The 27,574-nt window shown below is 31.0% G+C and overlaps 2 protein-coding genes across 2 annotated transcripts in view; both read right to left on the bottom strand.

Annotated features, from left to right (window-relative positions):
- Positions 1 to 2,784: 2,784 nt before the first annotated feature.
- Positions 2,785 to 7,131, bottom strand: LOC107453702 (U20-hexatoxin-Hi1a-like). The gene is made up of 3 exons (XM_016070624.3): positions 7,056 to 7,131; positions 4,925 to 5,036; positions 2,785 to 2,980 (listed from the first exon to the last, which is right to left on the bottom strand). The coding sequence occupies exons 2-3, from the start codon at positions 5,022 to 5,024 to the stop codon at positions 2,829 to 2,831; spliced, it is 252 nt and encodes an 83-aa protein (XP_015926110.1). The 5' UTR covers positions 5,025 to 5,036; positions 7,056 to 7,131; the 3' UTR covers positions 2,785 to 2,828.
- A 10,068-nt stretch (positions 7,132 to 17,199) lies between these two features.
- LOC107453707 (uncharacterized) overlaps positions 17,200 to 27,574 on the bottom strand; it is a 46,446-nt gene continuing 36,071 nt past the window's right edge. Inside the window, exons 7-8 of the mRNA XM_016070640.3 lie at positions 19,940 to 20,057; positions 17,200 to 17,657 (exon numbers count right to left, since the gene is read on the bottom strand). Coding sequence (XP_015926126.2) covers positions 17,496 to 17,657; positions 19,940 to 20,057 — 280 coding nt within the window. The 3' untranslated portion in view covers positions 17,200 to 17,495. The remainder of the gene's footprint in view (positions 17,658 to 19,939; positions 20,058 to 27,574) is intronic.

Below are 27,574 nucleotides of genomic sequence, written 5' to 3'. Positions count from 1 at the left end.
TCTTGAAAGATGAGATATTGCACATGTACAATCCAAATTTTCGTGCGCGTTATACGAAGAGTATATCTTAAAATTTAAAAAAGTAATTAGAAATTACGGGTGCGCGTTATACGCCGGGGCGCGTTATGCGCCGGAATATACGGTAGGTACTTTATTTACGTCGTATTAGAGGTGCACAATTGGTCAATGGAACGGTTTAGGAAACATCCCTGAGGATGGTCCGAAAACATGCCATTGCACGATGATCGAAGACATGCCATTTTGATACGCTGCAGAGGGGATGGCACCACTGCTCTTGGTAGCCCGACGACTTGCGTACGAAGTCGAGCACTTTATGGTAGAACAGTTTAGCGAGGACCGATACCGCGCACCCTCTGCCCCTAAGCAGGTTGAACAAAGTGGTCACCCATCCCCTTACTGACAGCAACCAGTGATGCTTAAGTTCGGTGTTCTACTGGGAACCGTGACTTTACGATCCGTCCACTGAGGACTTCATGTTAAAGGAGAGACTGTTTGGGATTGCAAGAATGCGTATGTATGAGTATGGGTAAGAAATTAATGACTCCAATAGTTTAAAAGATAAGTTGTTAAATTAATACGGAAATAAAACATTTTTCTTCCATAACTCTTTTTGAGCAGTAGTATTAGTAGTTCATTTACATCGTTCTAGAGCTGCACAATGGGCTATTGGCGATGGTCTGGGAAACATCCCTAAGGATGATCCGAAGACATGCTATCACAATTTTGATCCTCTGCGGAGGGGATGGCACCCCCACTTCGGTAGCCTAACGACCTGCACGCGAAGTCGAGCACTTTACGGTAGAACAGTTTAACGAGGACCCATACCGCACACCCTCGGTCCCTACGCAGGCTGATCCAAGTGGTCACCCACCCGCACACTGACCGCAGTCAGTGATGTTTGACTTCGGTGATCTGCTGAGAACCGTGTCTTAACGATCAGTCCACTGCGGGACAAAAACTCTTTTTCAATTTATGAGTTTCAAACAGTCAGTAGACATGCCAGTCGAAAGATATTTTGCCATGAGCTGTACAGAAAGCTAAACTTTTAGATTTTGGTCAATGTGATGACTCAACAAACGAGATGTAAAGAAAGAATATGCTGTTCAGCATTCTTAAGCTTTACATGCACCCCCAACATTTTACGTGGTGTTTTGGCAAGAAACCCTGGAGACTTTGAGGATCTTAAAAAGTTTATCATCCTCGAAGAAAGTGCATGGTTATCTGTGCGTGCTAACAATAATCCTTCTGCGCAAGTTCAGCCTAAGGTGTTTAAAGATTGAATAAATAATGGCGATCTAATGGCAGTATGTGCCAGTTTGACCTCCACCATTCAAAGCCTAACTGGTTGAAAAGTTCGAAACAAACTCAGTTAGGCGAGAAAACGTAAGTCACATATTTGGCAGAATGAAACGATTATTTAAGAAATGAATCTTACGATATTCTTAAACATACGTATTTCAATCTTTTTGAAATGTCACGTAACATTCACTAATTTTTTCAATAATATAAAAAGAAATATATTGAATTATATAAAACCTTGTGAATGTGAGATATTCCAGATATTTTACATTTTTTACGGTATCTTTTTCGTGATTTACCCTAACAACTCCGTATATAATTGAAATAATGCAATTTTGGTTTTAGTATAAAATCTTCATATTTAAAGAAGTTAAAAACAACTTAAATGCAAATTATGCCTATAAAAAGTTCATGTGTTCAAATACTAAAATCTTGGAAAATCTTAAATAATTTATAAATTGATTTAAATGTTATTTTTAAATGAGATTAAAACGAAAGCAATCTTTGCTTTTTGGACAGAAATCAACTAAAAACAAACCTGTCTCCTTGAAACTTTTTTTTCCCTTCCGACCCGAGTTAACTCAAAAACGATGAATGGATTAAGTTTTTATTTCTTTTTTCTTATTCTATCTGCTTGGTTGTTAGCAAAGGAGTATTTCTATCTTGCCGATACAGTTAGAGTATGGTTAGATTAAATTTATCCTCCTTCTATGGCCATAGTTCCTGGCTTCTTTTAGGGACATCGCCAAATATATATAACTTCCTAGCACACCAATTATCGATCCAGTTTTTTCAAATTTTTGTCTACCCCTTATTTTGAGGGTCAGGAATTCAAATATGTTTTTAAAAAATATGTTTATTCAAACAAAGTGAGTTTTTGTGTCTAATTTCGAAATTTAAATAATAGTTAACACTAATTAATTAGCATATTAGAAGCCCCCAAAGAAACCAGTAAGATAACTCTTAGTGCATGAAAAACTGATCATAAGAACGAAAGTTATTCAGGCTGATATCTTTTTTTGCACACTTTTCAAGTATAATAAAGAACGTATAAGTAATGTATGTATGTATGTATATGTATGTATGTATGTATGTATGTATGTATGTATGTATGTATGTATGTATGTNAAAAAAAAAAAAAAAAATATATATATATATATATATATACTTCTCTGTTCCTTTGAAAGCACTTAATGACGAAAAACATATGACTATCGTCATAAACTAAATCCTACTTCTTCCTACGTGGCAGAGAAATAATGACACTTAGTAGTCACTAGAGAGAATTTTGAAAAATCCTGTTTACGAATATATTATAGATTTGTATAAAAGCAGTAGCTTGTAGAGGGAAACCGATTGCAGATTGAAAATCAGCGATGTGATAGTATCTAAAATAAGCAAAAAAGAAAAATAATAAATTGTTCCCCTAAATAATCCAAGAAAGACAAAAATTTGTTTTAAGAATTCAGCGTTTATTTCGATGATTTTTTTCTAGTGAAGCAAGACATCTAATTGCAGTCACGGTGTCCTTCCGTGGGTGGACCTTGAACGTCTCCTGCTTTGTTCACACAGAAGCAGAACAATCTTCCGCCGGAGCCTTTCCTACACTGCTCTGGTTTATAGTCGCCATTTGGATAGCAATTAGGAACATAGGCATCATCTAGAAATATATAAATCTATCATTAGAATACTTTTGGAATAGACATTAATAGAATCTGTTGTTGTTGTTGACGTATGCCTGTTTTAGGCAGAGGGGGTGCGATTGTTCTTGTTTCCCAGTGGCGCCATCTATGGCGTGGAATTCGACTTCTGCCACCCCATACGTCACACCCGTTTATAGAGCTGGCTCATCCTTGCATCCATTCATTCATCCACAGATCGTAATTTTGACCTGAATCAGAGAACGATCGATCTCCAATCCAGTACCCCCAGAGGTTTTGATTTGTTATGGGAACATGGAGAACTTTTGAAACTCGACAGATTTAGCGTGCATCAGTCACTTTACTACCTTCGGCCGGCGGGGTTCGAACTCACGAACTCTCGGACATGGGCCCAGGGCCCTACCGACCAGGGTATCCCGGCCTTTTATAGAATCTGGAAAAACAATCCGTTCTTTCAGTTATGAGAAATACTCTAAATGTAGTAGACACAAAGCTGAAATTTAATGCTCTGACGACAATGGGATGCTCTGCAAATGACTCTCGGTATATCGATCCTGATGTGCTGTTGAAATGTGGCATTTGTTTACGTTAGCAATTGTTCTTTCTATTCTATTTCGAGTACGTCAAGCCTTTCAAGTATCAATTCTCTTAAATGACACATTCTGTATTCTTACACAACGATTCTTTCCTTATGATTTCAATTCTTTCACTATATATTTCCTACTTAACTGAAAGGCGGGCATGAAACCATGCAGAACATAAACAAACTAATTATGCGTCGAAGTTGCCAGGCACATAAAACAAAAATATATCACGGTTACAATAAAATACATAAACAAATAATAAATCTAAGTTAAGTAAATAACGAGTAAGAATTATATTTCAACAAATTCGACGTCCAATATGAGGCAATTTTTAATTAACTTCGCATTAATTAACATTCTGACTTATGTGTGGAAACTTAGTTCAACTTTGACATGCTATTTCGCTTATAGGCGATCAACTGGAGCTGACGTCATAGATCACACGTGTGGGAATTGTGATCTTCTTTTTCTTGAAGTGCAAGAACCCAATTAAGTTTAAACCCTAATTAAGAGTGAAATTATTAGGCTAAATTTATAATTCTGTCTACTGATAGGAATTTACTCAAATCATAGCAAAAGTTTTCGATTAAACCTTTAAAATATATTGCTTTAGTTATATAAGCGAGCTAAAAAAGAAACTGAGCTTGAAAGATATCTCGAAAACTGGAAGTTAACTCCATCAGATGCAAGTCTTGGAATGTATTTTTAAATTGTTAACCAGAAGCGTATTAAGCTCTATTTGTCTTTGGGAAAAAGAGTTACACATTTAAATAATTGGTTGTAAGGTCATTAGAAGATCGATGTAATTGTGTACATGCGTAAATTTTCAAGCGTTAGTTACAATAATTACTCCAGGAGGAAAATTTTTGTTGCGTTTTTACCAGAACCTGATCTTGCCTAATTGAGGTGCGAAAATTTTGAATCTAGAATAAATTTTGTTTTGAAAGTTAAATTTATTTTTTAAATATTATTTTTAGATTAGTTTTCTTCTGTCTCAAAGGACAAGTTTATAAAGAGCGTAGGAGTTTATATGCATACCTATACACTTGTTTCTCCCTTTGAAAATAACACTTATAACAAAAAACACATGACTTTAACGTATCGCATCGCAAATTAAATGCATTATCGCCTTCATCCCACCACTCCTGACGTTGCAGAGAATTGGGGAACACTTAGTTGTCACTCGAGGGAATTTTAAAAACATCCTGGTTACGAATATATTTTTTAATTGCATAAAAAATGTTGGAGAGAAATCAATTGTAGATTTGAAATCAACGACGCGAAAATATCTGTTTAGAAATCTCGTGCATCAGGAGAAATAAAATGTTGTTTATCTCAAGAAAAATTGCAAATACTTACGTGACTTCTCTGCCTCTGTTCGCCTTTTATCGCAATCTTGGCGATCAGCTAAAGCAACAGCAATGAAGCTGAGAACAAGTAGAACAATGTAAACCTTCATTTTCTATTCTCTCTGTTAAGAAAAAAAATATCAGTTAATCATTCGGTCGGAAATAATAGCGACAGTGATTGTTCTAAAAGTTTCCTTTTCAAAACGTGAAATAAAAGCACTGCTCCGAATGACCCAGGGCTTCATTTATTTTTTTAAGATAGGCCTGTTTTCCTGCTGTTAAGCGTTTAGATAAATTAGAAATTCTAATTAGCGTTACGGTTGCATATTAACGCTATTTAAACGTCGCAGCACATGTGCTAAAATGTTTCTGGTTCACTAAGGGTTAAAAATACGATTATTGCAATGGTTAATCACGAAGAAAGGTCTCAAAATACATATAACTAGAAATGCCAACTTGAAGTAGCAAAATTTGTGAATTTGCTCATGATTATTGGTCTAGTTAATTCGATTTTCAGGAGTTTTTAGCCATCGCTATTCATGAATAACTCAAAACGCCCTATTGTTACTGCTAGTTTTAGTTTGCAACTCTGTACAGTTTTTAAAAATCTTTTGCCGAAGGCTGTTCACTGGACATTCCTGCTCATTAGCTGTGGCGGAATATACTTGGCGTAACAGAGCATCTTGATATGCGTTTTTCTAAATTTTTTTTTTATTTTTATGACCGCCGTTGAACAGCCGTCCCAATTTTTAGGTTTACGACTACTAATGTTCAACGCCGTAGCCTTGTAATTTTAAACCAATCCAGAAGACAAGGAAACTCCTGGATCAGTACCCATATTGATTTGTTATGGGAACATGGAGGACTTTCAGACTCGACAGATTTAACGTGCATCAGTCACCATTTACTACATGGGGAGTCTTCGACCGGCGGGGACCAAACCCACGAACTCTTGGACATGGGCCCGTCACCCCACCGACCAGGCTACCCCGCCTAGTAGCGACCATGATATGCGTATTTGAAAACAATAGACATAGCTAAAAATACGTGGGTTTATACGAATGTTTAGAGCTATTCTCACTTAATCCAAACTATCCATCACGCGGCTGCAAATGTTTTCAAATGACACGTCAAAAGATCTGCATGCGATTCCATATGCAATCAACGCTGCTTACTGTAACTCGCGCATCGCATAAGTATAGTGAAGAGTAAAAACCCTATAAATCAAAATTACTAAACCAAAAATCATACGTTAAGAGACTTCCACTCGAAAATATGTATTCGCTGTGTGAAGCAAGTCAGCATCTCTGCTTTAAGATCATTTGTTTTTTGCCTTAAGTGTAATTTTCAAAGGAGCTACCAAATGTAAAGTACGTATATAAACCTATAAAGTTCTTTATAAACTTTCGAACAAAAAAAAAACTAAAAATACCATTTAGAAAAAACAAATCTGTAGCTTTGGGAACAAAACTAATTTCCGCTTTGAAATCACCACACTCGTATACATTAACACGTTGAGCGCCACGTCAGCCATCGGTGGCTGACACTGAAATTACATTTAGGCCGCGTCAATCACCTGTGGCTGACACTGACCTTTCACATAGGCCGCAAAAAACAGCTGGCTGACAGCGTATAACATGATGTAGAACTGTAAAATTTGCACTCTTTTATGGAATTGCAGAAAATTTATTCAAAATTTACTTAATTATTGTGATTCTTGTTTTAATAACTTCAATTTACTAGGTTTTTATCCACCACTATTTCTAAACAATTACAAGGCTTATATAATTCACCACTTTTTTCAGATATGTCATGCTAAACCTTTTAAAAACTAGCAAAATCTGTCTAATATTTGCAAATTTAGTTTGTAGTTATTTACCGTTGTGGCCTGACGGACAAGACATATAAAATTAGCGTGGCATTCAACGTGTTAAGATCAAGTATTTGTATAAATGCAGCAAAAAAATTGTTCCCCAGTGTTATTGGAAGTGTATTTTTTTATTAAATGTGCATAATTTTGCAGACAAAATGTTAGGTTTTAAAAAATTCAATTCTTTTTGTCTTCTATACTTTTCAGATAAGCAAGAAATAATTAAAAGAATGAAAAAAAATTCAAAGAAATTAATTCATGTAACGCTTACCTCTGGAAGTCGATCTCTATAGTTGAGGCACTCTAATCAAGTGGTGAAGAACATCTTTCTCGACTTCCCTTTTTATACCATTCTGTTCGCTTTCGAAACAAATCTTAATTCGTATCCTTATCATTTATGGATCCAAATATGAGAAAAAAACAACTGCTTAAATAAATTACTGTTAAATCAATTGTTCTTCTGGTTAGATCCAATGTTTATCCATATGCCTTTGTAATGATTATCTTAAATACGCGTAATTTGGTAACTTATACAAGAAGTATTGAAATCTCACCCTTGAAATAACCTTTACTGGGTTCGTGAATTCAGTATTATAATAATATCATTCGCTTTATATACAGAGATTAGAAAAAGTTAATTATGTATCATTCTTATTAAAACAATATTTTAATTCTCTACTTCGTGGCATAAAAATTTTATGTTTAAATATTCTTTATTTTGAAATACCTTAATGAGTAAGGAGTCACAAAAATGCGAATCTTTTTATAAGCGAGTTTCAGAATTGTGTGCTTCTTTTTTTTGAAAATCACTTGCATTTTTCCAAACATGTCGTGAAATGTGTTAATTTAAGATCCAACATCTGATAACTCTTCTGGTTAGGACCATTATTTACCAGATCACGGCTACATGCTTTGTATTGACAGAGAAATTTTGAATTCGTTGAAATAATTTATGTTTATTTAGAGAAGATATGTTTTTATGAACAGAACTGATGATTTTATTTCATAATTTGTTGTTGTTTCTAATGCCACTTGCCACATTAGTAAGCTTGCTTGGCGAGGACGAGCAATTTTAAGGCAGAGAGTGCGTTTCTTGTTTTTCAGTGGCCCCATCTATGGCCAAGAATCCGACTTCAGCCACATCGTACGTCACACCCGTTTATATGGCGGGCCCATTCATACATCCATTCATTCATCCACAGATCGTAATTTTGACCTGAATCAGAGAACGATCGATCTCCAATCCAGTACCCCCAGAGGTATTGATTTGTTATGGGAACATGGAGGACTTTGCAATCCGACAGAATTTAACGTACATCAGTCACCAACTACACGAGGCGTCTTCAGCCAGCGGAGTTCGAACCCACGAACTCTCGGACATGGGCCCAGCTCCCTACCGACCAGGCTATCTCGGCCATTTCATAATTTAATAACCGTCGTTGAACAGCCGACCTAGTTTAGCATACGGCTGCCAATGTTCAACTCCGTAGCCTTGTAATATCGAACCTAATCCAGAAGACAATGGAACTCCTGGATCAAGTATTGGGAGAAAATTGCGTTCCTGAAAGACTTTTTGGGGAACTAAACCGCATTCGAGTAAAATGGAGAGGAAAACTACGAAATAGTCTGACAGCAAACGAACTCTAAGCCATGATCCGTCAACCACTGAGGATATATTTACATCAGCACTGTGGTCGGTGTGAGCCGGGTGTGGAACTCGTATCGACTAGCCATCGTTTAGATTCGAACCCGGTTCACCTCTTTGGAAGGCGTACGCTCTATCCCCTGAGCGACCACGGCTGTGAGCTGATTATTCAACATATTTAACGTGTACTTCTTGTACCATCAAAATTGCAATTTATAATTGATTTTTCAATGTTCTGTTTTTGTTTTTATATTACGAACTGTTCTTTATGCTTCTCCTTTTTTTTAAATCAATTTAGCGAAATTATGGATTATTTTTATTCCAATAAAATGCGGGAATGGATGAATTTTTTCATTCTTTTATGTTTTTGAACTTAATGACATTTAAAGAAAAAAATACACATTTAATGATTGACACTAAAACGTCTTAAAATACGCAAGTTAATGTTTCTTATATAATTTCTCAATCAATTTAAACGGCGAATCATCTGCACTGTTCAATTTTCGGACAAGATACATATTTTTTTGTGTTAGAAACAAAAGAAGCTATTAAAGCATCCCTAATTTATCAAATAATGCATTATGTTATTGAAATCAATGGCATATATTGATCATAACTTAAAAATAATTAAATATGTGGAAATAATCGATATATAATATTGTTTAGAAATCTTAAAAGCAATATTGTTGTAAAACATTACATATTTAATAATATTTTAACGATTAATCTCTAAAGTTGTCATGTATAAAATCATTTATTGTTGAAATATTTAGTTTAAAGTATTATATACAACCACTCATTGTAGACGACGCTTTCACTTTTTTTAATTGTATTTTTAATGAAGCTGTTGCACTGTATTCAATCACAAATTTTATGTGGCTTTCTGCCTTTTTTGCGTTACGCTTTTTAATGAAATTACGGGAAAGGTTTTGTGTTGAAGTTTTGTACAGTTTCAACGAAGACTTTTCTGTTTTTCTGCTATACTTTTGGATAAATCCACGTTTGAGTTTAGAACCACAAATTTTAGGTGGAGCTTTGACTTTTTTGCTATAATTTTGAATGAGGCCATGACATTATTTTCAACCGAACATTTTAGATGAAGTTTGAAATTTATTAGACTTTTTTTCGAACATATTTCGGATGTTCATTTCATGATTTACCATAGTTTCATGTAATTTTATAAATATCTTCATTTTCGCTAACTGCTTCTGTTAAAAATTTTAATATTTTAAAATATTTTCATGTTTATTTCTATTTGAAGCTTTCGTGGTGAGGTTGTCATGTTTGAGGCTTTAAATGTATTGATGATAGATTTCTAACAATGTTTTCTTTGAAATATTTTATACACTCTTTAGAGTATAATCTAAAATAGGTTAATCAGAAAATATAGCATATAAATAGGCATCTTGCAATCCTAAATTTAAAATGAAAGGAGAAATTCTCGGAAAACTGCTTAAAAGAATTTTTTTGTTATTAGGAATCGACATAGGTAATAAATATTTAAGAAGTAGAAAATACACGGTTAATAAGTATTTCATATTCTTATTTATAACTGTTACAAATCTAGACAGCGTGTTGACTGCAATCTCGCAAATTTACGAACTACCGAAATATTTCATAGTTTATGTTGGAAACATGCTAAGTAGCACTCTATGCTTTTTTATGTGGGCTATACTGTTTTATAAGCAGAAAAAAGTTGCAATTGTCGTGGCAAAGTTGCAAAGACTAAGACTATATTTTAATTTCATGAATCAAAAGGCCGTCTTTTACGAAAGCATTGCAATCGTTTCTATTTGCCTTTTCAGCATTGGAATTGAAATTAGCATTATGCTCTTACGCTTAAATATCATTGATGTTTTAGGCGAATCGAAATTGTTATCAACTGAATTTAAATCGAACATACCATCCACAAAGTTTTACACATATTCTAATTTAAAACATCTCACATGGGTTATAGTGAACATCTCAACTTCTGGCATGTTTGTAATTTTATTTTCAACTCTCTGTAACACGCTGTGCACTATGACTGTCAGTTTCAGATTAGAAATTCCTCAATTTGTAAGGCCTGGAAAGTACTCCTTAAACTATATTCAACTCTTCGAACATTACTTGTGTGTCATCGACTGCATCGAAAGGATTCAAAGAACTTTTTCCGAAGCTTTGCTGTATATTGTTTTCGCTTTATCAATGGCAATTTTTCAAAGACTCTGGATTTTAATACTAATTCCTTCTCCTAATTTAATCACTTGTTTACTGCATGCAAAAATATTTCCTTCGGCTACTATTTTTTTGTGCGTTCTCATTGCTTCAGGTTCTCGGATAACAACTGAAATGGAAAGATGTCGTACAGCATCGCTGCATGTTCTTCGACTGATTCGGAAGAGAAAACTGTTTTTGAATCATTCTACAGTCGCAGATATCAAAATGATTGTGGAAAGAAAGACAATGGTCTTGTCTGGATGCGACATGATTCATTTGAAGAAAGAAACAGTTCTATCTCTCCTTGGTTCAATACTGACATATAGTTTACTGATTTACAATTTTACTGATTTTAACCAGGCAGCTGTTTAATTTTTTTTTATATTCAATGATTTTCTGATTCTTTTAAATATTTTTTTTTCTAACTGAATATAAGTCATGATAAAGATAAGTAAAGAAAAAAACTTCGAATCAGTTATAAAAACTGTAAAAATCCGCACCGTTAATAAGAAAAAAATGTGACTAGTTACATTATTTTTCATAATAATGAAAGGTACAGTCTTATCTTACGAAATCACATTGGAATCTCTAGCAATAGAATTGAAGTTAGCATTACGTATCTAAGCATTTTCAACATTTACAGGAAGTTTATGTAATTCTTAAATTGTTTTGGGATCACTCTTACATTAGTAATGTTTTTTTTTCTCCAGTGCCCACCTGGAGAATGACCATTCGTCTTACAGATATCTGAATGGCAGATTTGATGGCCACTCATTCAGGGGCACCCTATTAGGTGGGCCAACGTTGCTCCCACAGTAAGGACAGATAGTACAGGGAATCAAACAGCATCCATGCCTTGTCCGGGATTAGAACACAGAACCTTTCTGTTGCAAGGCCAGTTCCCTGACCCCTACATAGTCCGGTCAGCTCGAAAGGAAAATATTAGAATCGAAAAACAAAGTGTTTTTAATATAGTGTTACCCGTGAACTTTCTGCTGCACTTGAATAACTTTTCTTCGCTTGTAATTGGATACATTTTGATTAGGGGTGTAACATATATTCGGCCAATATTCGGTATTTGGTCCATTCGGCTCTTTTGCCACATATTTGTTTGGCCGAATATTCCGCAAATTATTATTTGAAAAAGCATTTTTCGACAAAATTGTTTCTTTTTTTTTCCGGGAGGGGGAAGGGATTTGAATAGATTTAATAAAGAATGATCTAAAATCGTATATTTTACAATGCATTATTAGAAAATATTTTTACACATATTTGTTAAGTTCTAAAACTTGTTAATTCATGTTCTGAAAGATAAATGGAAAAGCGAAATTTGAGGAATTGAAACTAAATTTATATTGAACCATGAGTTTTGTATCGGTGATTTTTTTAAATTTTATTTAATCTAGTCAATTTTGTCGTTTTTTCATCACTTTATGTTTTAAAAATTGAGAACTTTTTTTTAAGTTACATTATTTGTTTCATTTTTGCTTGTTTTTCTGTTTTAACTATTGTGTAACATTTTAACGGAGCGTTTCTAATAGACTTTATTTTTTTGTTCTCACTTTTCTCCTGAACGGTGAGACATATATAACCGGTAACATAGAAATATATGGTTCTCAACGTTAAAATTATATTTCAGAACTAAGAACAACTTTTTTTTCTGTTTCGCTTTAGCTTTTTTTTTCCCTTTCTTTTTATCAGCCATTTTATTATGACAGCACTTTTTAAAGAATGTATCTAATAAACGTTATTCTTTTATGGCAAATTTTTTCAAAAAATATTCCAATGTGAAAAAATTAAACAGTGATTATTATCGTTAAATCTTTCATTTAAAAATTAAAAACAATTTTTATTTTCGTTTTTGACTAGCCTTTTCTTCTTTAAAAAACTTTTGTTTTTATAGATATTTTGTTTTTATAGGTTTTATTATGACACGGCAATTAAGAGGAATTCGAGTAGACTTTAAACTTTATTTTTTCTTGTAATTGGGAAACTGAGATGCTTAATTTCAAAATTTTCTTTCAAAAATTAAGATGGATTGCTATTTTTCGTTTTGCTTTTGTATATAATCTTTTTTTTAACGGCGTTTTTATGATAGCGCTGCATTTTTAAAAGCGTTTTTGATAGTCATTATCTCTTTCGACGTTTTTTGGATAATTATTATTCAGAAAATATTACTTTTGGCAACAAAGTTTCGTTTTAAGAATTAAGAAAATATTTTTTTTTCTATTTTAATTTTTTCAACTTTACAACTATAGTTTTTTTAATAGTTTTTTATTTATCTTAAATATTTCTAATTATCTTAAACAGTTTTTTAAAGTTTTTGCCCTTAACCCTATACTAATTATACAGCTAAGTTATGATTATTGTTCAATAATGACTAAACTTATTTATTTATTAAAAATAAAATTTATTAATGATTATTTTTTTGGGGGGGAAATTTTGTTATTCGATTGCCGAATGTTCGGTATTCGGCCAAATCACTAATCGTTGCATCCCTAATTTTTAATAATTTAGTCATTGCAAAAACAAAATTTTGATATATTAATAAAATATAGTAAAAATTTACATAGAAATGAACAATTTTAGGCAATTAGAATAGAAGTTGAACAAGATATGAAATCGAGTCTGCCACTGGCAACGCATCGCACAATGGGACAAATTACCAGAAAAAGCTACAAAATTTAGATAAAAATAAATGTAAGATATTGTAATCGCAAATTTTATGCTCGTAAAATGGAAATCTTCAAAATTTAGCTGCTAATACTTGCCAATGTATTTTGAATTCTAACAATATTAACCATAGAGCCATGGTGACTCAGGAGATAAAGCGTTCCCCTTCGATGAACCGGATTCGAAACTCAGCGATGTGCTGGCCTACACGAATTCCGCACTCAGCTCGCACCGACCACAGTGCTGACGTAAAATATCTTCAGTGTTAGATGGATCATGGGTTTGAGTCGTGTTTCCGTCACCATGACCGAGAGAGGTTTTCTTGGGTTTCCTCTCCATGTAACGCAAATGCGGGTTAGCTTCATTAAAAAGACCTCCGCGAAGGCAAAATTTCTCCCATTACTTGATCAAGGAGTTGCCTTGTCTTCTGGATTAGGTCAAAATCACAAGGCTACGTAGTTGAACACAGGTAACCGTAAACTGAAATTTGGATCGGCTGTTCAACGACGGTTATAAAATATAAAATAAAATATTAACCATGCACTTGCTTAGTTTTATTGAACTTTTTTTTAAAAATTTAGTTCAAACTAAATTCAAAAACGTAGAATATATCAGAAAAAGCATATTTTGATTTTTATTTATTAAATTTTCAATAGAATTTCCTAAAAGAAGAGATATTAAACTTATGATGTGTGGTAGATTTTGGCGGTTCTATCCATGGGTAGGGAGGTAAATTAGGCGACCCAGGCCATTGAGGCCCATACACAAGAAATTTGATGCCTGACCGAAGCGACAGCGACCCGGCAAAATAAAAACCATGGATGAAACCATCTCGTGAAAATCTTTGTGAAAAACACATGTGTCAAAAGCTTAAAAAAATTGCATTTATATGTTGGTAAAAATTATATTAGTACTCTATTTTTAAACAGCAGAATACAAGTAGTATTCAGGTATTAAATACTAGTTTTCTTATACAATTTTTATGGGTAAAATATGTTACGAAGTAAATGACTTGAATAGTATTCCATTACATAAATATATACTATATTTATACTCCACTTTATACAAAGAAAAGATCTGTTGGAAGCCCTATTGTTGCTAAGTTGCATTCTAAATAAAAAGATTTTTTTTAAATATTTTTATTAAAAATGCCCTCATTCTTTTATAAACTGCTGTTTGTAGAAAATGCAACACCATGAAAGAATCATCAGAATCAAATGAAATTTAATGCAGAAACGACTTGTACTGATACAAATAAATGATGAAATTTTCAAAACAAAAGAAACAAATTAAGCGTCCGAAATCAGTATTTGGTGCAGCCACCACGCGCTGCAANACAGAGACCTGGCAAGACAAAACCATGGATGAAACCATCACGTGAAAATCCTTGTGAAAAACATCTGTGTCAAAAACTTAAAAAATTGCATTTATGTGTTGGTAAAAATTCTATTCATCATCATCATCATCATCATAGTTGGTCAGACAGCCCAATGTGAGTCAATGCCTTCCTCTGAAGATTTCGCCACGACGACTTATCTATGATCGCCAATTTTTTTCATTAGTTGCGAGAAAATCAGACTCCACTGAGTAAGCCCATCTCAACCGCGGCCTTCCCCGCTTTCTTTTTCCAGTGGGTCTAAAAAGCAGTATCTTTTTTTATTGTGTTGTCGTTACTCATTCGAATAACGTGGGCGATCCAATTCATTCTATTTATTTTTATGCATTTAATAATATCAGGTTGTTTATAAATCTTGTACAGTTCAAAGTTAAATCTCCCGTCATTGTTTAAAAATTCTATTAGTATTCTAATTTTAACAGCAGATTACAGGTAGTATTCAAGTATTAAATACTAGTTTTCGTATACTATTGTTATGGGCAAAATATGTTACAAAGTAAATGACTTGAATAATATTCCATTACATAAATATATACTATATTTATACTCCACTTCATACAAGGAAAAGATCTGTTGGAAGCCCTATTGTTGTTAAGTTGCTTTAGAGAATTCATTCTAAATAAAAAGATTTTTTTTTAATATTCTTATTAAAAATGCCCTCATTCTCTTATATAAAGAGAACACGGTAGGTAATATTAAAGTTTAAGTCTATAAGTATAATTACTAGAAGCACAGATTTCGTTGTATCCTTTCGTATTTCATAGCATTAAAATTTATTTTTTATCAAAGCGCTTTCTTTCTTAAACAATTCTTTTATAAATTATTCTAATGTTATAGTTTAGTTTTTACGCAGTTATAAGAGTTTGAAATAAACTTAAATAATAATAATAATAAATAATTGAATAAAAGAAATAGAACTTAAATGTTATAGCGGCAAAGTAAATAAATTCAATTTTAATACTATGATATCTAAAACAATAATTATAATATATTTTCGATTTAAATTAGTCTATTTAAAATTCCTTGAGAAGATTATAACTTTCATTTAAGATAAAACAATAAAAGAAAATATTAATATTACAAAAAAAAAATTCCTTTTAAAAACTAAAATTTCAAAATTAATATAATTAATTTTGATTCTAATATTTAAAAAAATAGCATACATTTGTATATATGTTTATACTTAAGTAACTAATTTAAATATTTAATAAATGTTATTAAAAATTTACAAGTATATTATGGTTTCGTAAAATTTGTCATTTAAAGATTTTGACAGTTTTAGAAAGTTATTACTAGTTTTCGTTCGTTTTAACCAGTTAGAGACTAGTGGAGAAATAAATTTTACTTTTGACATTCTGCAAAATATATTATACGAATTATATACTTAAAAGCTTGATATATTATTAAATGCGAATGTAAAAAAATATTTAGTATGCTCTAAAAATAACTTCCTAATTTTATCAATTGAAAACTATTTCTTTTTTTAAATTTAAAAAACCGGTGAGAATTGATTAATTTAAAAAAATGTACAAAAACTATTATGACTGGACTGTCATATTCGGCTTTTTATCCGATATGACTTAAAAATGAAAAACGTTTTGAAATGAAGAAAAATGATTTCGTTTGTTTCCCATAAGGAAAAACTGATAGAGACGGTATCAGAGTTGATATCTTTATTCCATAAGTTTATTCACTATTAAATTGAAGGTCATACTGCCGCCATTTCTTAAAATATTTTTTTTTTACTTTTAAAAGAATTTGATTCTTTATTGCTTTGATATTTCGTTCATTAAAATGTTGCTTTTTCACTTAAAAATAATAAGAAAGTTACATTTCATTTACTTTTTACCCCCCCCCTATACATAGATAACAGTGACTGAGATAAAAGAAAATGGCAGCATTCGTACTCCAGAAATTTTAAATGTTGGATTTAGAGAGATATATAAAACCATAAATTATCACTTGAGGTTGTTTTTTAAATATATATTTATACAATTCTTGTCACAAATTAAATCAGAAAAATATCCATATTGAATATTACAAATTCATATTTAAGCGAGGAAATCTAACGAATTCCCACTTAAAAAATGCTATTGAAAACATAAACCTGTTTAAGTGCTAGAGAAAACACCGCCAGTTTTCAAATGGCAGTCGAAACTGGTATTGATGTTTTTTTATCCAGTTTTCTTCATTACTCCATTACTAAATCGTCTGATATCGATAGCGTGTCACTGTTTCTGAGATAACAGTATTAATTAATTAGTTAAATGAGTTAATATAACTAATTAATTAATCATCCTTTGAATATTAATTAGTTATATTAACTCATTTAAATACTATTAAGTTTTTATTTTGACAAGGGTTCTAAGAGTATGTCATATATNCGCACATTGCGGAGCTCAATGTATAATTGAATCGTATTCAATGTATGATAGAAAATATGATTAGTGCATAAATAGTTAAATTGTGAAACGTCGCAGAAAAATTAGAAAACCTTGCATGTATAGTTTTCACACACTTTATTCAAAAAGTAATGCTGTTAAAATCAACATTTGAATTTTAAAACTTGCTACAATGTCAAGCTAATAAAAATGATGTTATTGACAACACAAAATGTAATTGACAAGACGGTTAGCATATTTAGATATACTAACCCACTCATGCATGTGTTAACAAGCAAAGTAGTTTTACAAACTAAATAGCTTAACAACAAAAAACTTTCACAAACATAAATACTATAAGTGTTCAGAAGTTTATCATTTAAAATTCTGTTTGAATAATCCTTAACAGGCATTTCTTCAGTTTTGGTGAAGTGTGGCCACTTTAATATACTTAAAAGATCTAATGGGTAATTTCTCAATTTTTTCAATCACGCAGCAGGCAAGGCGGGTACCAGCATTACCAGTTCTCAAGCTTTCATCATCACCACCCAAACCATAATCATCTTGACTAGCGTGGATCTGTGAAACAAAAAGAAAGGGGTTTAGAAATAATAATAAGGAATTTTTAATGCCATAACACTGGATAAAAAAAAAATTCAAGAAATGTTACAGCATCATACTTATTAGTTTCATAATAGTATCTAACTGAATATAGCACTGAATAACTTTTGATCTATGATCGGATTTTCACCGATTTTACATTATAAAATTATAAGATACTTATATATATATAAAATTATAAGAACTAGTATTGTATGCATCTTTGCTTCGGAAAAGTTTGAAATAAACGAAGTAAAGGGTGATTCTTCTGAAAATGTGTGAAGTGTATACATATCCATTTCACCGACGCAAGCGTTAACGTCGCCAAAGAAAAGAAAAAGTAAATTTAACTATTATTTCTTTTTAATTTATTTTCATTTTCATTTGAATAAATAAATTATAATGAAAAATTAAAAGTAGATATATATAAATAAAATAGCTGAATTTACTTCTCTTAAGACTAATAAGACATGATTTATAAAGTGTTTTTTAAAGTGGTACAATGACTATTGAAGTGGTATAATAGCGATATAATAACTATAAAATTAGTTTTGACAATATTTACTGTCGTGGAACATTCTCACTTTACGTGCATTTGAGGAAGTAATTAATTATTATGTTAACAGAGGCAAAAAAAATGTTTTAAACATATGAGAGTTATAATTACATAATTAAATGTTTAAAGGAGACAGTTATAACAAATCCTGAAAAATAGTATTTTACTGATATCTAGTAAGGCTTAATAACCTCATTATACTTCTTTATAAACATGCCCTTAGAGAGATTACTAATTATGAAATATAAACTAATGTATAAAAATAAAATATAATGTAGATTAAGGAACAGACTATTGACACTGTTGAAACTGTTTTTACCTTTAATCCGATTTTGCTAAAACTTCAATTTTCAATAAAAACTTTTGCAAATATTTCCTATGCATATGAAAGTTGAGAAGTGTGGTACAATTGCTTCCTTCCTATTTTTTATTCGATATGTACCTTCCCAGAGGCTAATTTAACAAAATTGATAGAAATAGACAGTAGTGACAAGTAAACTGAGAAACGGTTGTGTTTTCTGATAAATTGTAAAAATATAAGGCTAATGAAAAATTTAGTATACATTTCTAGTACCTTTAGCATTTAGTTTAGTACGAATCAATGGGAAAAAAGGTATGTTTATTCAGAGAAAGTGCGTTTTTGTGTCTGGATTTCGTAACTTAAAAAATCGTCTGCACTAATTAATTAACATATTTGAAATCACGCCCCTTGAGCCATCAAGATTGAGTCCCAGAACGTGAAAATTCAATCATAAGATTAGAAGTTATTCAAAGTGGTCAGCTTTCTTTTTCTCTTGGCGTACTAGACAGTGCATAAAAAATTAAATGAAATAAATTAAAAACGGACCAACTTGAATTTATTTTTCTGATCTAATTATCGGATCTTCATGTTCTAGAACTCAATCTTAATGTTTCGAGGGGGTGGCTTCAAATATGCTAATTAGTGCAGATGACATTTGAAGTCTTGAATTCAGGCACAAAAAGCGTACTCTGAATATACATACATTCTTTGTTGTTGAGAACGGATTTGGATTTCAGATTTCCAACATATGGGGGGGGGAGCCGCAATCTGAGAAATATGGTCCCAATAATTTGGTCAGAAGAGTCGGTTTCCTCAATGTTAATTTTAGCTTTTGTTTATTTCGCTATAACTCGAGAACTTTGTAAGGGAATTATTATTTTTTGCTTGAAATTTTCTTTAACGAAACGAATTTTATAATTGTGGTTAAAAAAATTTCACTACGATTAAAAAGGTTTTCGAGGTATGGCGAAATGCACAAAAGTAAAATCAACATTGAGAATCCAAACATCGGACCACTTTCCCATTTTACCTATTTTGACCATATTCCCCAGATTGTGCCTACCCTATTCCCTATATATTGGAAGCCAGAAATCCAAATTCGTCGAAAGAAAGAGTATGTTTGTTTAAAGAAAGTACGTTTTTGTGTCTGATTTCGTAACTTAAAATATCGTTTGCGCAAACTAAATAGCATATTTACAGACACCCCCTCGAACCATTAAGATTGAGTTTTAGAACGTGAAGATACGGTAATAAAATCAAAGAAATATTCAAAGTGATTCATTTTTTTATCGCACATACTCTAAAATTATAACAGCAATAATTATTCAAATGTTTTGTTTAAATGACTGAATGACTATAAAAAATATGACTATAATAAATGACTATATAAAATATTGAACTTACTACTATTGATTTTCCAACAACTGAATATGGACCTTTCATAGATGCAATATCATCATTAAAGACGATGTTGGCATTGCCATGATCATCACATTCTATATTACCTAAATCTCCAACATGCCTACAAAGGAAGAAAACAACTTTAGAGACAACAACTGAAAATTTAATAAGTAATTGCAATTACACAGATAAGTTAACAATAATAATAGAATGAGGGGACGTCCTCCAAACATAGCTTTCTGTTTTAAAAATAAATTATAAAAAACAAATATTTTTCAAATAAATGTTTCGAAGAAAATCTTTTATTTCAGTTTCTTTCTTTTTTTGGTACTTGATAAAGGTTATAAGTAAGGCCCGGATTTTGATGACATTTGCATTTTTTTGCATTTTTTGCATTTTTGGACATTTTTTGTCTTTTAGAGCATTTTTTTAGATTTATAGGGCATTTTTCTTTAAATTTTGGGGCGTATTTTGCATTTTAATGCATTTTTGGACATTTTTTGTCTTTTAGAGCATTTTTTTAGATTTATAGGGCATTTTTCTTTAAATTTTGGGGCGTATTTTGCATTTTAATGCCTTTTTCAAAGTTTTCGGTTAATTTTTTCCAATTTTTATTATTTTTTATCAATTTTCATTATTACACTGGTTTCCAGACAATGAAGAAAATCTATAGGATATTAACAGGTGAAGCAAAATCTTTTCAAATTGAAGAAGAATTGTCAGTAAGTGAGACCGTCTTTTACAAGTACACACCTATAACATCAGGAGACGTTGAAAGAAGCTTCTGCAGGAATGAAAATTTACTTTCAGACAAGAGACGCTCGTTTAGATTTCAAATTATCAAAAAAAAATTTATAATCCAATGTAATTCTGACATTTAGTAATATTATGAGATGGGAGTTGTTATATCCCTCAAAGTTTCTCTACAAAAGAAAAATATTTTGGTGTCAATATATTTTCCTTTTTTTTTGTTATTTTAGGATATAAAACATATTTTTCAAACTTTAATGAACGTAGAACAAGTATTGCATTGCTTTATATTTTTTAAATAACTCATAATAATTTTAAAGAGCGAACATTTTTTTAATTCAATATTTTTACTTTATTTAAGGCATTTTTTGCGCAATTTTTGCATTTTTAAGGGCATTTTTTGCCCTTTTTAAGGGCATTTTTTGCACTTATTAAGGGCATTTTTTGCACTTTTTAACGGCATTAGTTGAGATTTTTTAGGTCATCAAAATCCGGGCTCTAGTTATAAGTAATGATTCGAAAGTTTATGATAAATATTATATGTAAAAATAATATTTATGTAAGATATCATAATTTTTAAAAAATTAGTATAAAAGCATTTACAATGGTCGTCTCGGTCTTATTAAATCAATGCAGGAAATTTTGGTATTTAAAGTGGTGACTAAGTTACTTCATTATTTATCTGCTGTTGAAAGAATTGCTATAACCCGTCATTGTTTATTTGATAAAAATCTATTAGACATGTGTATCCAACTAATTATGAAAGTTAACATCTATACTATATACATTCTATTTTTGAAATATATATCTCCTATTTTAAAAATTAAAACAAGTAAATACTATAAGGAAACCAAAAAAAATCTTCAAACATTCACTTTTTATTTCAAAAGATTTGTTAGTGCAAGGCCACGGCCCTGGCAATTGTAACTGAATTTTTTAAAAAAGAAATTTAATGTTCGCAAGTTTTTTTTTTTAGTTATTACTATACTCGTTGTTTAATAAAATTAGCTTCTCAAGGTTAGATTTTCTAACTTCATCTCCTTGGCAACGGTGTGACAGGCAGCATCGCCACTTTTTTTGTTCTTACTGCTGTTAAGGTGTATCTGTAGCTCATCTTAGTTCCTTTGATCTACGTAGTTTGTTTTCTTGCTTTGGTTTCTTATAAAATGCGCTGGCAGGTAATTGCCTGGTTGGTAGAGCGTTGGGCCCATATCCAAGAAGAGGTCATGAGTTCGATCCCCACCGGCCTCAGACTCCCCGTGTACAGAATGGTGACTGGTGCACGCTCACTCTTTCGGGGTCATAAAGTCCTCCTAGTTTCCCCAACAAATCTATACCTCTGGGGGTATTGGATAGCAAAATCAACGTGCTCTGGTTCAGGTCAAAATAAGGTTCTACTGATGGATTGTGTGTGAATGTAAAACGGGCAAGGATGTATGTGTGTGGCAGGATATATTTTTTGTTAACGTAGATTTTTATGACTACCACGTAGATTTTTTTACGATTATATACTAATCTATTTTGTTTAATTTTTATTAGTACTAAAAATTTTTCTTTAAATTAAAGCTCGTTTTAAATAATTATCAAGTTTTTTTTTTCCTTTTTTTTCGGAACTATAACGAGTTAGCTGATAAGAATTTAAAAAAAATTTCTATATTTAAAACACTCGGTGCAAAACGTCTGACAGATCATATTAAATAAGTGCACTTTTTTTCTCTAAGAATAAATAAGCAAATAATTTATTTATTTACTTTATTAATTCCTATTTGTTTGATTTGTGAAAAGTAAATGCATATTTAGTGCAACTCAAAAAACCACAAGTGTTTGCTTTGTTTTTTAAATGAACACATTCGAACCGAATTTTTATTTAGACGTTCAAACTTGTGCATTACACCGTTAACTCTAAGAAAGCTGCTCCTCTCAAAAATAATGTTGAAAAAATTTACTTTTGTCAAAATTGTTTTTTAACTTTAACACAATTGACAAGAAGTTATCATAATATCATAATATAATTTGTTATCAGGGAAATGCTTTATTTTGTTAAAAGGCAAATACTTAAAAATTGAAATTTGTAAAACGTAGCCGTGCTATTTTTTCAATTCAATTATGATCTGATTTAAAATATGTTGTTGTTGTTGTCGTGTCTATGCTAGTGCAAAGATTAGAGTCCTCCAAAAGTCTTGATAACAAGGTTTGCAAGTTCTGGAGCCTGATGGCTATGGAGAATTTCGATGGGAGGTGCTCCAAGTTGAAAGAGGGAGCCGATAATAGCCTGGCAGTCAAAAACATGGTCTGGAGTTAGTTGCAAATGAGGACAGTACTTGCACATGGGATAGAATTTTATATGGGTGCGTGAGATCTTCATGCCCTTGAAATGTCCAGTACGTAGCCTAGCTATTGTAGAGGAGATATTAAAACTATTTAAAATATATACATGAAATATGCAGCTAGAGGGTTAATATCCATTTTTATAGAAGCTATTAATACAAATTTTTCCTGTATTTCGTCAGGAGAGGATAAGAATGATATTACTATAGTGAACCTTCTCAATAATTTCGTTATTTTCAGAATTGAAATCTATTTGAACGAAACATGTTATTGTTTGAAAGCTAATACGAGAAACAATTTAACTATTATTATTTATTTAGGCTTAATCCACTAATTTGTTGATAGTGGTATCAGGATAAGAATTTGGGTTGAAAGCCTCTTTTACTATTATACTATAAATGTAATAAACCATATAACTTAAATAATTTATTATAAGCAAATTATTTAATAACTTTAAGCAAATAAGGATGTAAAAATAAACTCTATGAAAGTACGCCTAAAGTATACCCTAAAATATATCTAGAATAAATTTTGGAATCGATAAATAAAAAATAAATTTTCAAACTATTTCGAGTTAGACAGAAACGTTAACTTGTCTGAAATAACTAACTGTCCTTGTAACTATTTAACTTTGATTCTTGTTGCTACGGGACATTCCATTTTCTCACTCGATTTTTGAAATTTCGATTTTAATCGGGATTTTTTTTTTAAATCTTCAGAAAAAATTTTAAAGCTATCACTAAAAATTTTACTTATTGATTTTTTTAGAAAGTTGCGATTAATTATTATTTTTTCAGTATAAGAGTATATGCCATTATCTTGCGTAAAACTTATTTTAATAGCGAGTGAATAAATTTAATATACGAAGTAATTATTTATTTTAATATTTATTTACGAAGTAATTTAATTACTAAATGAATAATCTTAAGAAACTGTAGCAAAAAATAAAAACTTACTTGATTTAAAAAATATAAAGATGACAATAAAAGTAGACATGTTTTGAGCACCTTAAAATTAACGTCACAAATCATTCACGCCTGGCGAGCCTTGAGAATCAGCGCTTATTTTTGAACGCTCGAAACATGTCGACTATTACTATTTCCATCTTTATGTTTTTTTGAAGCTTGAAGCCTATGAAGTTTTTATCATCCATTACGTTTTACTCTTGGATTTTGATCATTATTTTGACAAGAATTTTATGCTCTTAAAAGTATAAACATTCTGTATTTTAATATTAGTTATCTTTAACTTTTAAATAAAATTTTGAAACCAGATTTTTGGAGTTTATGAAATTGAACATTCTATCTTTTGAGTTTTGTTGCCACCATTTCAGTATCTTAAGGACCTTACGAACTCTGAAATTAGAGTTGTATCAGATATATAGTGATAGTGAGAATCGCAAAATAAATTCGTAAATTAAGGGGAAAAAAACAAAAAAAAATCAGCGATATTTGGTGATAAATGTAGTTGATCGTAATGAAAGAACATGTTGAGCGATATTTTATGGTAAATTTGCTAAAGTAAGTTTCAGAATGTACTGAAATATCAGGATGCGATTGGCAAATCATTTTTATCGAAAGAAAACACTTAACCTAAATATTTGGCTAAATGAAGCGATTTTTTTAAAGAATGAATCCTGCATTATATAACATATTATTCTTAAACATAACATAATTAAATTTATTTAAATTGCCACTTAACATTCACCAATTTCTTCAGTTATAGAAAGAAAGAAAAAATATCGTAAATTATATAAAACCTTGCAAATATGCATTAGAATTACCATACCCTCTACATTTTTTAAGGCATTTTTTCCTTTTGTTTCTCTAAATTTTCTTCTCTAAAAGACTCGATCAGAGCAGTAAAAATGATTATTTCTAAAATTTTGTTGTTAATAACAATGAGTTACGCAAATTTGATTTTAGTATGAAATCCTGGTATAAAGAAAAAACAACGTAAAAAACACCATTGATGTCAGATAAAAAGTTCATGTCTTCACATTTTAAAAGCTTCGAAAATCATAAGAATTTTATAAATCGATTATAATTTTTTTTTCCAAAGGAGATTAAAAAGGAACAAAAAAACTTTGATTTTTGGTCTATTACCTAGATACTTCTACGTTATACTTCGATATTTTCTATTAGCTATTAATAAATAAACCTCTCCGAGCAATCACAGAGCATTTTTTTTTTTTATAGTCTGAACTTGGTTGCTCAGCAACGGAGCATAATTAGGTATTGCTCTCTTGAATTTGTCTATGATTATTTTAAATTACTCATTTGCGGCCGCGAGTTAGCTTGGCTATTCCTTGGCACTGTAGAAAAAATATATAGCTTCCTAGCTCCTTATTTCATGATCAAATCTTTTTAAGATTTTGTTAATTAAAATTTAAGGGACAGGAATCCAAATATGTAAAAAAATAAATGTTTATTCGGAGAAAGTACGTTTTTGTGTCTGATTTTGTAACTTAATTAATAGTTAGCACTTTGTTAATTAGCATATTTGAAGTCATCCCCAGGAACCATTAAGTTTAACACTTAGTACATGAAAATCCGATCATTAGTTATTCAAGGTGATATATTTTTTATTTTGCGCACGGTACACCATTGTTGATCTCGGCAATAAATTGATTCGTTTTCGCAAAATACTGCCAAATTGTTTGTTTTCTGTTATCATAAAAAAGCTCTGATGTCACGAAACAATCAAAGATGGTTATCTACAATATCTACAACTACTTAAAAGAAATGGCGTCATCAGAACAGCATACTATTTTAAATGCTTTTATACTATTTTAATTACTTTCAACCACAAAATAATGTTAAAATAAATATAGGACTCTTATTTAACATCATGAAATATCAACATGATGGAAGTATATTTCAGTAACTTACGAATTTAAACTTTCAAGCAATAGGTAGAGTATTAACTTGTTTCGTATTCTAACTTCTTACTGAAATGTGCTGACGTGGAGATAAAGTGAGATTTGCGGTTACCATGGTAACGGAGAGGGGGAAATTGAGAAATTTACATAATATTGAAACGCCTGTTCTATTTACAAGAAACAACACTTCCTGCTCGCTTCGCTCACCGGCCCCGTAATTGGGTATACTATAACCTACGTCACAGGTCCTGTTATTCCTACTAAATTTAACTTGTAAACAGCATTTTCTGCGAACCTGATTTCTAGCAGCAAGTAAACATTAAATGAAGTGTGCTGTTATAAGTCGTTACTCGGCAGGTTGGAATTGTAAAGTAGAAGTAGTTGTGTTTTTTTCATATTATACCCAATTGCCTTTGTTTCTTGACAATGAATATACTGTTACATCGAATAATTATTCCATTATATATTATTCCGAAATAATTTATTCCATTAATAACAGACTTAATTTCCGATTCTACAGAGGAAATTTTTTCACCTAATCCTTTGGTTCGGTTGCAATAAAATTCCATTTTAAATTACTATTTAATTTTTTTTTTATTGTAAGGAATCATTAAATATTTTTCGCAAAAGGGATTCTAATACAAAAAATTAATTCTTAAAACTGTTCAAAATTTCAAACATTTATTTTGTATTCATTATTTTAATTACATTTCGTTGACAAAACATAGTTTTGAATAAAACTAATGTCAAAGGTAAAATTAAGTTATTCAAAATGAATACATTTCTAGTAATTGTGAAACTGTAACTATATTTTTATTATGAAATGTTGTATAATAAGGTAAAATCATGCAATTACTTTATAATATAATAAAGGCACAAGACGAAGCTTTTTATTTCGATTCGTAATTAAAATCAAAAAGTATAAATATCAGAAAACAAAATTAAAAATTTAGTTAAGTTAATAACTAAGAAAAAATATTAAGAAGTGATTGTAAATACATATAAATCGATGGTAAATACCTTTAAAAAGCGGATAAATTAATATTTTGCATTTAAATACCGTAATGCTGTTATATTGATTAAGTTTATGCTGCAACCAAAATTGTACACGAATTTTCTTTGCATATCATATATAATTTTTCTGCCCAGTAAAAATGCACAAGTGAAAAAAAATTTCTGATACTAGTGGGCTGCCCCCCCTGCTCGCTAACGCTCGCCAACCGCCGAAAATTGCTACGCAATCTTATAAGGTTTGCTTCGCAAACCAAGCTCCCTTCACTCGCTACTAACTTAGGTACATTACAAATGCACTAAATTCTAAGAATTCAAAACAATCATTCAAATCCATATAACAACTTTTTTTTTAAAAAAAAATTACATCTTTTTAGTAAATACTAAGTCATTAAAGTAAATTTGAATTCAAATAAATGACATGTAATTCGTTAAACCTATTAGAAATGTGCTATAGTATAAAATCTTAAGATAAAATTTCTAAAACTGATATCTCTTTAAAAAGGTTAAAATTTTGGCTATAATTAAGTCTATTAAAAATTGAAATAAGTGAATTGCAATGGAAAAACCTGCATAAACAAATAAATTCTAGTAAAACAAATAAATTCGTGATATAAATCAATAATCGTCAAATAAATTCGTAATATATAAATTCGTGAAAAAAAGCG

The sequence above is a fragment of the Parasteatoda tepidariorum genome, chromosome 2 (assembly GCF_043381705.1).
Source record: "Parasteatoda tepidariorum isolate YZ-2023 chromosome 2, CAS_Ptep_4.0, whole genome shotgun sequence".
Classification (NCBI taxonomy): Eukaryota; Metazoa; Arthropoda; class Arachnida; order Araneae; family Theridiidae; genus Parasteatoda; species Parasteatoda tepidariorum.
This window is presented reverse-complemented; position numbering and strand designations above follow the sequence as displayed.

Coding starts and splice junctions, on each gene's coding strand:
- LOC107453702 (XM_016070624.3), bottom strand. CDS start 5,024: ATGAAGGTTTACATTGTTCTACTTGTTCTCAGCTTCATTGCTGTTGCT. Junction 2,981..4,924: donor AACAGAGGCAGAGAAGTCAC/GTAAGTATTTGC, acceptor ATATATTTCTAG/ATGATGCCTATGTTCCTAAT.